Here is a 10,470-nt window from a genome sequence, read left to right as displayed (position 1 = left end):
AAGGGTCCGTAGTATTAATCAGAATTTTGTACCTTGATATCAGTGATTATCACCATATGATAAATTCGTCTATACATAATAGCTCATATCATAAGGGATGCCATAATTTATAACGGTAACAGTTGTAATTCTTTGTCTTCGGTAATAATTATATTCATCTCTGTTCTTCATATGCCTCTCAACTGACGTCAACAGATAGTTCCGTAAGAGCAATATTTACATATGAATTGTATGGAGTACAGAATTCTCATACAGAAAGGAAAAATGATCTTATTATGGACTTGCTCCTCTTTTGACTGCTTAAGAGTCATCTAAAATGTTATATTACAGTCACCTTTACTATTGAATCCTATATTATAAATTAATCAAAGCGGGGCAAATTTGCCACTCAAATAAAGTGATTTTCTAATACTATCATTATCTTAATATACAAAGATAAAAAGTTAATTCAGAAAGTAAATAGCCTCTACTTATTTAATAACTGCCATGTCCTCCTTAAAAATTAAAATATAAAATACGAAACTCTAAGGAACTTAATCCTCGAAACCAAAAGAATCACAACAGTAACATAGGAAGGAAAATATATGTGTAGAGTAGATTATAGAGAGTAGTGTGTTATTAATAAAACCTCCCCTGAAGAATCGGAGCATTTCCAGATTCCCATTATGTACTGGAAAAGATAAAATAGAAAAGAAGTCAACATATAAAGTGACGATACGAATATTTTCCTTAGAGGTATAAGCCTATAGCAGAACATGGTTCTAATTCATGCCATACAGATAGGAGTTCGCGTCTGATTCTTCTTAGGAACAACGACTCCATCACATTAACATCTCATCAAGATATGTGAACAAGTATATTAATAACCCCTTTCGTTAGCCTAAATAGACATAGATAATGATGAGCAGAAGTAAGAATAGAAGAAAAGGCAGACAGGGACCAATAGTAAAAACTGAATGTGAACACCTGAACCGCCAACATTAAATCAGGAACCTACGGCCGAAGTATAAGAAACAATCCATAGATCCTAACACCTGGAAAATATAAGCTAGGCACTACCGCAGAAGAGCGACACAATAAAGACTAGACTCTGATCCGGCGAAGCAAAACCCGGAATCCCAAATCCTAAAAAACCTAAAAATTAAACGAAAGCTCCACCCCTAGAACCTAAATCCTAGATCCTGAATCAATAGGATCTACACCCTAATCGACAACTCATAACCGATGAACCAGCACACTGAGGAATAACTCCTGATCCCAAAGCCATCAACCTGAAGGATAGAGCATGAGATTTAAACCTAAATCTGGCAGATGGATGATAGAATGTGACGCCGTCAAACCTGAATCCTAATGAACCAAACTCTGAAAGCAAAAGGTAAAACTAGATCCTGAAGGATAAGCCATAAGCCTGTCACCTGAACACTAGGCCCTAGATCCTAAAGATAGGCGTGAACCATGACGCCTAGGCAGTAGACCCTGATCCCTCCAGCCTAACTCCAAGAAGGTAAACCCTAAACAGGAAGCCTAAAAGATGAACCATAAACCCTGAAAACTAAACGTGCAACCCTAATCAATAACACCTAATCACTAAACCCTACCCCAAAACCTAGAACCTCAACCGTGTACCCTCATCCCAACCCCCTAAAACATGAACCGTAAACCCTAAGCCTCCTCCCTAAACCTAACCCCCGGAATCTGAAACCTGAATCCTAACCCCTAAACGTAAAAACCCTAACTCGAAGCCCTAACCCCTGAATCCTGAACAGCTCAACAATAAACCCTGACGCCTGAACCCTGAACCCTTAGCCCTAATCCCTCCCCCCTGGACCCTATAACCGAAACCCTGAACCATAACCCTCCCCCCTACCACCTAATCTCGGAACCGTAATCATAAGCCGTAATAACTAAACATGAACCCTAAACGTAGACCCTAAACCCTAAACGCTAAGCCTAAACGCTAAACCCTAAACGCTGAACCCTGAGCCCCGAACCCTGAAGACTAATCATGAACCCTGAACCGTGAGCCTAGACCCACCGGCCTAAACTCTAACGCTAAACCCCGAATGGTGAATGGCTTGACCCTTAACGCCCTACCGGCAACCCTAGATGCTAATCCTTACCTCCGTACGCCAGAGCCAAAATGCAAATTCTCCTATTCCGCAATATTCCGTCCCCCCTTTTCTAATGAAAACCCCAAATTCACCATCGCAGACCCCCCGGAACCTAAAAGTAAACCCCCAACCCCCAACGGAAGACCCCCCCTTCTCCACCTCACCCCTCCCTACTTCCTGAGACGCCCTTAACGATATACTCCCGCCGGAGGACCCTAGGCCTCAAGCCCCACCGTGTATGGCCTTTTGGGAGCCGCCAATTCTGAACTCCTAATCCTGGATGACCGCTGCCAGACTCTCCCCTTCCACTGCTCATATCTAGGAGGATCCCCCACCCACCCCGCCCTAGGGTCCTTACTCCCCATGTATTCTCCCTTAGTCGATCCTTCCCTGTCTCCCGAGTTGTTTGTTCCCTGGGCCCCTCAACAATCTGATTTTGATTGACCAAAGTACAGGGGTAGAATGCCGGCTTCGGGGTATGGGAGGGATGCGGACGGTTCCTCAAGGCCGCGGTCCTAACGCCGTTCCTCCCCCCGGAATGGATGAAGCCTCGTCGTTCCCCCCTCCTCTTCCTCTTTGGGTGAAGTTCCCTGTACCTTGTGCTTGTGGTGTCCTCCGCAGTTCTGTTGTTGTAGGTGGCCCTCCCGTTGTCTTCCTGTGGCTCTCTAGTTCCGGTTGCACGATTTCTTCGTCACGATTTGGCCGTGTTCCACTTCAGCCATCCTGCATACTTCCCGTATAGGAAACCCCATACCTCTGACGATGGGGCGCTCGGGGGGTCCGGAAGATTCTTCTCCAGATATACCATGCAAGGGGTATGAATCCCCCCATGGCCCCTGCGCCTGCGATGCCCCTGATTATCCCTTGCAATGGAGTGCTGGCGGTGACGGTGTCCTGTTTCCTTTGGTGTTCTTCGGTCCTCTTGAGTAATTGTTCCAGTTCTTCAGTTAGTCCTCCCTCAAGGTGCTGAGGCTTCTCCTATAAGAGACGAAATTTTAACAAGATGTTTATCCGGCTCATGTCTCTATGAGTTACATTCACTCGGGTTTTGCTCTCTTCCTTCTGCCACCTTGGTCCCTGCGCCGCTTCGGGAACTTTAGCCCCCCGCTCCTTCTCGAATGTCGGGTAGGCCTGTGCCTCGTTTTGGGGGTCGCTTCCCTCTACGACTTGGCTGATGTTTGGGAGTTGTTTGCGTCTTGACGTAATTTAGCCCGGATTGTATAAACTGTGGCTTCGGGAGGCCTTCTCCCTCTTAGAGACTTTCTGTCTTCCCTCCGATCTTGGCTTCTCCGCCCGTTCCGTTTGCATCGCTTGGTTTCGATTAAGAAGCCGAGATGCCCAGTCCCCCTAGCTCCTGTCCTACGTCGCCCTTTCTCTGCGAAAAGCTCTGGGGCCCAGGCTTTGTTTATGGAGGACTCACTTCGTCTCTAGGTCTTACCCACGTAGTATCCTCCTCGGCTTGGCAACCCTGACTTTCGAAGCTCCAGTAGCAGCTGGTTTCGTACGAATCTTTCCCTCGCCCACTGTCGATATAGCACTGCAACGCCGTGACTTTATTTCCTGGGAGGTAAAGAGTCCGACTCCACTGTTCTCCTTGGTGTGTTCCTTCTTTGTAGCTTTTTCCCCCGATCGTTATTCCTGACCCCCCCGCGGGAAACCAGAAGTTCATTATTTCTTTGGCTATTTCTTCGTTTCCCCACTGTTTAAATTTGCTGTACAGGGCTTGACATAAGTTACTGTTTCCATAGTTCAGAATTCTGTCTTTTCTTTCACTGTTTCGAAAGACTCCCCAGATTATTGAGACGATATCCATGCATATCATCAGGCTACGGTTTTCTCCCCTAGAAGATGTTAACACAGCCTCGTTAGTTATCTGTTCCCATTTGGTGTGTTGTGCCTCCCATACGCATCTTATGTCACCCTTCAGGGTACCCCGAAGACCTAAGCTCCTTTTGTCACATTTGGCCTGTTCCCATCTTCCGCCGCCCTTGTCTGGGATGAGGCTAGCTGCCCACTTCTCCAGACCCCTGCAGACTATTTCGGCCGCTCTACTAGTATTTGTGAACATGAGATTACCCGGGCCCAATATTGTCGCCCAGCGGTCGTCTACTCCTCCTCTGGGAAATTGCCGTCCCGTTGGCTGATAGTCGCATATTGTCTTCCTTTCATCTTGGTCGGAGGTTGCCGTTCTGACGCAGTTTCTTTTGCTCTTTTCCCAGAGGTGCTCTAACCAACCGTGCAAACTTGTCATCTTTGTTGTAGATTCTCTGGGTCTTATCTTCTCTCTATTGTTTCCCTTGTCTGTTTCTTCTTCTGTTTCTTCTGTTAATTCGCCCCTGGTACTGTTGCTCCTTTTATCCCCGAGTTCAACTCTTCTGTAGTCCTTTCTATGTGTCCCTGTCAGGAGTTCTCGTCCCTCTTGTGCCCGGCTCCTGCACTTCTCGCCCAGATTGTCGGTCCGCCGTTGACTCCTCCTCCGGCAGTTGCCCCCTTTCCCTCTTGCTTTCATCTAGATGTCTCTCCTCCTCTCCTTGTTCTCCCCTGAAGGGGCCCTGTCTGCGGCTGGGCGGGGGGATCTTTTGATTGGGCTGCTTCTGTCCCTCGGAGGGTGAGACTTCCCTTCTATGCCGGCTCGGGTTGACCGCCCAGTCCCAGTCTCCTTATTCTTCTGTTCCTGCCTTCCTCCTTTACTATGGGGATTGCCGTCTATCTTCCCTTGGACGGCTCTTGACATTCTGATTGGTGCGTCCTCGCCCCTTTGGTAGCTCCGGATAAAGCTTCCTTTGTTTCCTCTATTTCCTCCTTCTATCCTTGTTGTTGTAATCTTTGCCCCTCCCCCTCACCTAGGTACGGGTTCCATCTCCGCCTCTCCCAGTGCGTCTATCCGTATCGTCCCGTTCGTTAGGCCTCATTACCCCCTGGTTCTTGGGGGGCCTTCGGCCGTCTCTTGGGTTCGCCTGCTCTTGATTCGGACCCCCTTGCGCGAATCTCCTTGGGGAAGCTTCCTTCGGGGGGTGGCAAATTGGACGTGGTCTTTGTTGCTGTTGGGTCCTTTTGTGGCTAGTTGGTCAACGCTGCCTCCTCTTCTTCCTCCTGTTGCTTGGCCCTAGACGGCGTCGATTTTTGAGTCTTCTCCCCTTCTCTCTTCTGACTGATCCCTTCCCCCTGCTGATATGCTTATCCCTTCTGATGTCTCCCGAATTTTTCCTGGATCATCCTTGGCTCTCATTATCCCCCGTCGTCCTCCTGCCTCTTCGGGTTTTCTTCTTTCCCTTGCCGCCCCTCCGGCCTGCTGATGCCCTTAATCTTAATTTCGCCTCACTTCTTATCTCTCAGCGACGTTGTATCCCCTTGTTCTTGGTCCTCTTCTTTGCCTTGATTCGACCTCCTTGTCTCCTGAATCATCCTCTTCCTCCCCATTGGAGCCTATTTCTCCTCCTGATCTCCTCTCTGGGCTCGGACTTGCCCTTGCCGGGACCACTCCTGTCCCTCCCTCCCTGTCAATTCATCTCCTGGTGTTTGAGATCCTCTGGCCTCCCCCAGCTGTCCCTTTGGTAATGAAGAACGGTCACGACTGGATCTTGTCGGCTTTCATAGTTTTGGTCCTGTTGTCGTACAATAGCAGCGGTTGTCTCTCGTCCTTCCTTAACGGTGGGGCGTCTTTTAAGGCCCTCGGCTGTGGTGTCCTGACCTCCTCCTTCACTCTGCTTTCGTCTATTCTGCTGTTGGGAGTTCCCCTGTTGGGATATTTCTTGTTCCTGTTGAAAGCGATCTTCCCTACGTCTGTTCCACGCAGTGCCCCGTGGCCTCAGGAGCTTCTAGGTGTTGTTCTCACTACTTCCTCCCCATTCTTCCTTTGTCAGCTTCTGGTTTAGGTCAGGAGCGCTTCCTGTCTCTTCCTGGGAACGTTCCCCTGCCGCTCGGGGGTCCCTGACCTTCCCCACGTCTTCACTTTGCCCGGAGGTTCTGTGTCCTTCGGCCTTTTACTGTGTATGCCATTTGCTAGCTTGGGTGGTGGTGTTGTTGTTGTTTCTTTTCGGGGGACGGTTTCTTCTGGGGGTCCCTCGATATAGGATCCTCCTGATCTGTTTCCTAGCGCCTTCGGATTTTCGATCAGGTGTCCTCACTTTATGCTGTGAGGATGTTGTTGTCTTTTCGGGGACTCTGCTCCCTTTTGTGCTTGTTGTTCCGGGACCTGGTCCTCCCGAAGCTTTCTTTCGCTGTCAGCGCCCTGGGTTGTCGCTTGTTCGGCACGGTTTTAGTCCTAAGTCTCTCCTTCTTAAAGGAATGAGTTGTTCGTCTAAGGGGGCCTTATAGTGCCTCGAATGGGGGCCCGCGGCATCGCTTGCGGAGGGTCCTGTTGTATCTTTGCTCGCCTTGATGCCTCTACGGGCTGGACGGACTCTTATGCTGCTATATTGCCGGCTGCATCTGTCCCCGTCTTGTTCCCTCCTGCAGATTTATCATATATCAGAAAACGTGCCTTGTTCGATTCCTTTTGGCCAGGCGCTTGTTCCCCCCCGACTGAGTGATCGAGGGGGGGCTTGGGGATTTGTTCCTGCTTTCTTTTCTCGTCTCTGGAGCTTAACCCGGGGGTAGGCCTGTTCTGCTCCTTCCTCCTTCATTTCTTTCGGGAATGGGGTGGTGGATAACTTGTGAATTTTCTTGGATGGATTTTACGACTTCTGACGTTCTTCTTTGTTGACTTATCACTTTGTCCCGTTTTTTGTGTGGGTTGTCCTTCCGGTTTTTTGCTTCTTCGGCTTACTTCACTTTTGGGTATCTCGTGTTCTGCTTGGGTGTCCCTGGGGTTCTCTTCCTTTGCCCTGACGACCTCTTCTCGGTGTTCTCGATTTGTTCTAGTACTCCCGCCTGCGCCTCTTTTCGTCGGTTTTCCAGGATTCGTTTCCCATGATCCCCTGCGCCCGTTTCCTCGCGCTTCCTATTCCTCTGCCCTGTGCCTTCTCTGCAGTTTCCCTCTAATGCCTTCGCCTTTATGGGTCCGGCTGAGTTGGGACCCTCATCCACGTCACTTGTCTCGTGCTTGGGGTTCCTGTTTCCTCCCTCTGCTTCTTTGCCCTTCTGCTTCTCTGCTTCCCCTTTCTCTGTGGCGTCAAACCTTTTCGTGATTTTCCCTCGTCCTGAAGATTCTGTCTCCTTTCGCTCGTCGTACCCTCTCTGCTGGAGCTTATCCTCTTTGTTGGGGGTCTCTTATCCTGGTCGGCGCCTCCTTGATCTCAGGCTCCTTTTTTCTGGCGTGGAAAGGCTCCCTCCTCCCGGTTGGGTTTCGCTCCAGTCGTTCCTGTCTGGACTCTTTTGTCGCCTGTTTCTCAGGGGCGTCCTGCTTGGGTTGTTCTTGAGATTCCTCTCCCCCGATTATGTTCTCTACTGCTCACTGGACGATTCTGGCCTCCGTTAACGACATTGTTCCTGCTTTCCGCTGTGTTATTTGGCGGGATGACTTGCAGCTTCCTGTTTTCTTTCCCCCTCCGTGCCCTTGTCGTTATTTGGCCATGTTGGTAGTCCTCTCTCTTGTCCTGGGGTGTGTGTGGCATCACCTCTTATCCCTTTGTTGCCTTTCTTTCCACCCCCTGTCTACCCTTTGCTGACTCCTCAGATTTCCTTTTTACCCTGGGTTGGCGTCTTCCTGGCTTTGCCTAAACCTCTCAGCTAGGGGTTCCAGCTCCTTGCCCTAATATACCGTTGGGCTTCCTATCTCTCGAGATCACGGTCTGGGGTTAGGGGTTCGTTGCCTGGAGTCTTTTTTTACGCCTGTCTTGTCCGTCTTTTTGTCGGGGGGGGAGTAACCCTTTCCCTTTGGAGTTTTCAGCTCGGCTTTTTTGTTTGGTATCCCTGATATTCTTGAAAAGCCTACGGGTTATCCTATACTCCTGCCCCCAGAGTCCCCTTTGTTCTGCTTTTTTGTTTTGCTTTGCGTTGAGTTGGTTGGATCTGGGGTGTCGTTTTTTGGGAGATGAGCTGCTCTTTAGTGGGTACTAAGGGCCTTTGGGGGCCTGGATGGGGATTTTTGCCTCCGTTCGTCGTCGTACTCTTGGTACTTTTGCTCCTTCTGTTGCTGGAGTCGGTTTTGGGCTTTGGAGTTCTAGAGAAACTTCCTCTGAACATTCTTAGACTTACGGCTTCTTTCCGCCCGCTCGTTTTGTTAGAAACGTCTTCTGGTGCTGCCTTCCTTGCTCCTCCTGGCGTTGATATACGTCCTGTCGTTTCTGTGCTGTTGAGAGTCGGATTATTCCGGCTATGGGATTTGTTTTCCAGGAATGCGTCCTTAATTTCTTGTTTCTGTGTTAATCCCGATTTTCTTTTCTCCTGACCGTTCTTTTCTTCCATTATTTTCTCCGGGGTCGGGTTTGGCCGGGGCCATGTTGTTTGTCTCCTTTGATAAGTAGACTAATGGAAATCTGAGAGATTTGCTGCCTCCGTAGCCTGTTTCTGGGGGTTTTTATCTGGTTTCTCCTCTCTCTGGCTTGTATAATATTCGGGTTTGGTTTAGTTGGAGGATTCCTACAGGAGGGTCTTCTATGTTAGAGCAACTTTTGTAGGGCTTCCATTTTGTTTCGCTCTGGTGTTCTCACTACTTGGGCTCAGGGTTGTTTGTTTCCTTAAGGTTGCTTTTTTGGAGGTTGCTCAAATGATAACTGTGCAGATAATCTCCATTGATAGACTGGGCCCGGATTCTATCTGACGCAAGCTCGCGGTCAATATTAGCTTGCCCTAAAAAAAAATTGGTCCTATAGTTGTATCTTTTTCAGAAAATACCTGCCCTGTCACTTGACCATTTGGTTTCCTTTGAGGTTTGTGTCGCGGTAGGAGGGTCTCCATTTGGTGGCCTGTTAGTCTCATGTTCTCTTCGGTGAATATATGAGTGATGATTCGTCCCCTAAGGATACGAACTGGAAGCTGCGAGTGGGTGTTGGGGGTAGCTCCATTACTTGATCTGGCGAAAGCTTCTAGTTGTTTTCTCTTGTTTCTATGTTCTGAGGACGCGTTAATACCTTCTTAATAATTCGGGGAGGGATTCAGAGGGAGTCTTGACTAGACGAGAGTCTAAACAGAATTAGAGTCTCCTTATCCTGAGAGTGTGGGGTTTCTTGACCTGTCGATATCATTGTTATCTATAATCTGATGATATTTCATATACTTTGTTTTTTTCTGTATTGGGCCATCTTTTTCTTGTTTTTCAAGTTGATTAGAATTACTTTCACAGAATGTTATTAGTTTCAGACTTCTGCTTGTTCGGATAGAATAGTTAAAGACTTTTGTATTTCCTAGAGGTTACTTAGACATTAAGCTTTGAGGACTCGAGAGGGCATGTGTATTCACATACTGAAAGCATAAACCCCGAAGCGTTAATATAACCCATTACAAAAATGGGAATACTTTCCACATCCTAGATGGATTGTTAGAGTCGGGGAGTCTACCAGGGTTTGGGACTGATACTATTATTTTATAAATAGACTTATCCAATGTTCCTTTTGATTTTTTAAATATCTACGCCATAAGGCTCTGACTACTTTTTATTCATAACCATTACGGAGACTTGTTTAGTCTGGAGATACAGTAACACTCGAGTATATTCCCATTATCTACACAGAGGTTTTCTTTAAAGAACTTTGCCTTATGCATAAGGAGACTGTTCAGATAATAACCCCTCAAGTTATTTTCCAAATATTACATCGTATGTTATTTAAAATGTTGATGGATTCTACAGAATGGCACTTTTCATCTATTGGGTTCATCCACACGGAATTTCCACAGATATATTGATCTGTTTTAAATAAGGGGTTTCTTGGGGGCGGGCTTGATTCAAAGGATTTAGTCGTCAGAATATTTGGATATTTCATGAAGGTTTATACATTATTACGGCTGGTACAGGTGTCCAGTTCACGTGGGTGGACACATCTGCCATGTTGTAAGAATTTACCCAGTTCTGGCAGTTATCTAATACTATATCAGGTGTATCTCTGAAGTTCATTTAATTTGGAGATTCATATAATAGTATTCTTGAAACACACATACAAAGTAGAAATAATGTTAGAGGTTGCTGGTTATTATTATTTAAATCGTAGTAGTCCGAGTATAGTAGTACTCACTATGATGAGGTTATCTGTTTTATATCAACACTTTGCACACATTCAGACTATTCATACGATAGTATTCTGGGAATATTAACACTTGAAGTTAAGAAGTTATCTTCACACAAGCGTAATCCAACGATATCTTTACAGTTCGTTACAGTGGGTGTGCTAAAGTCATGAAGCATCAGGTAATTCAGCACTCTTAATATAATAATACCTTAGGGATTGCTACAGGTTAAACACAGTAGTTCCTTGTGTATAAG

The 10,470-nt window shown here is 47.2% G+C and overlaps 3 protein-coding genes across 3 annotated transcripts; all 3 read right to left on the bottom strand.

Moving 5' to 3' along the window:
• Positions 1-3,516: 3,516 nt before the first annotated feature.
• On the bottom strand, positions 3,517-4,620 carry C922_05292 (hypothetical protein; the record flags this gene model as incomplete). Its single annotated transcript, XM_008820863.1, has 1 exon — positions 3,517-4,620. The coding sequence occupies one exon, from the start codon at positions 4,618-4,620 to the stop codon at positions 3,517-3,519; it is 1,104 nt and encodes a 367-aa protein (XP_008819085.1).
• A 2,255-nt stretch (positions 4,621-6,875) lies between these two features.
• On the bottom strand, positions 6,876-8,459 carry C922_05291 (hypothetical protein; the record flags this gene model as incomplete). Its single annotated transcript, XM_008820862.1, has 4 exons — positions 6,876-7,304; positions 7,508-7,648; positions 7,882-7,896; positions 8,109-8,459. 4 exons carry the CDS (start codon positions 8,457-8,459, stop codon positions 6,876-6,878), a joined length of 936 nt encoding a protein of 311 aa, XP_008819084.1.
• A 1,322-nt stretch (positions 8,460-9,781) lies between these two features.
• Positions 9,782-9,973, bottom strand: C922_05290 (hypothetical protein; the record flags this gene model as incomplete). The annotated part of the gene is made up of 1 exon (XM_008820861.1): positions 9,782-9,973. One exon carries the CDS (start codon positions 9,971-9,973, stop codon positions 9,782-9,784), a length of 192 nt encoding a protein of 63 aa, XP_008819083.1.
• Positions 9,974-10,470: the final 497 nt, after the last annotated feature.

Source organism: Plasmodium inui, assembly GCF_000524495.1.
Source record: "Plasmodium inui San Antonio 1 unplaced genomic scaffold supercont1.52, whole genome shotgun sequence".
Classification (NCBI taxonomy): domain Eukaryota; phylum Apicomplexa; class Aconoidasida; order Haemosporida; family Plasmodiidae; genus Plasmodium; species Plasmodium inui.
This window is presented reverse-complemented; position numbering and strand designations above follow the sequence as displayed.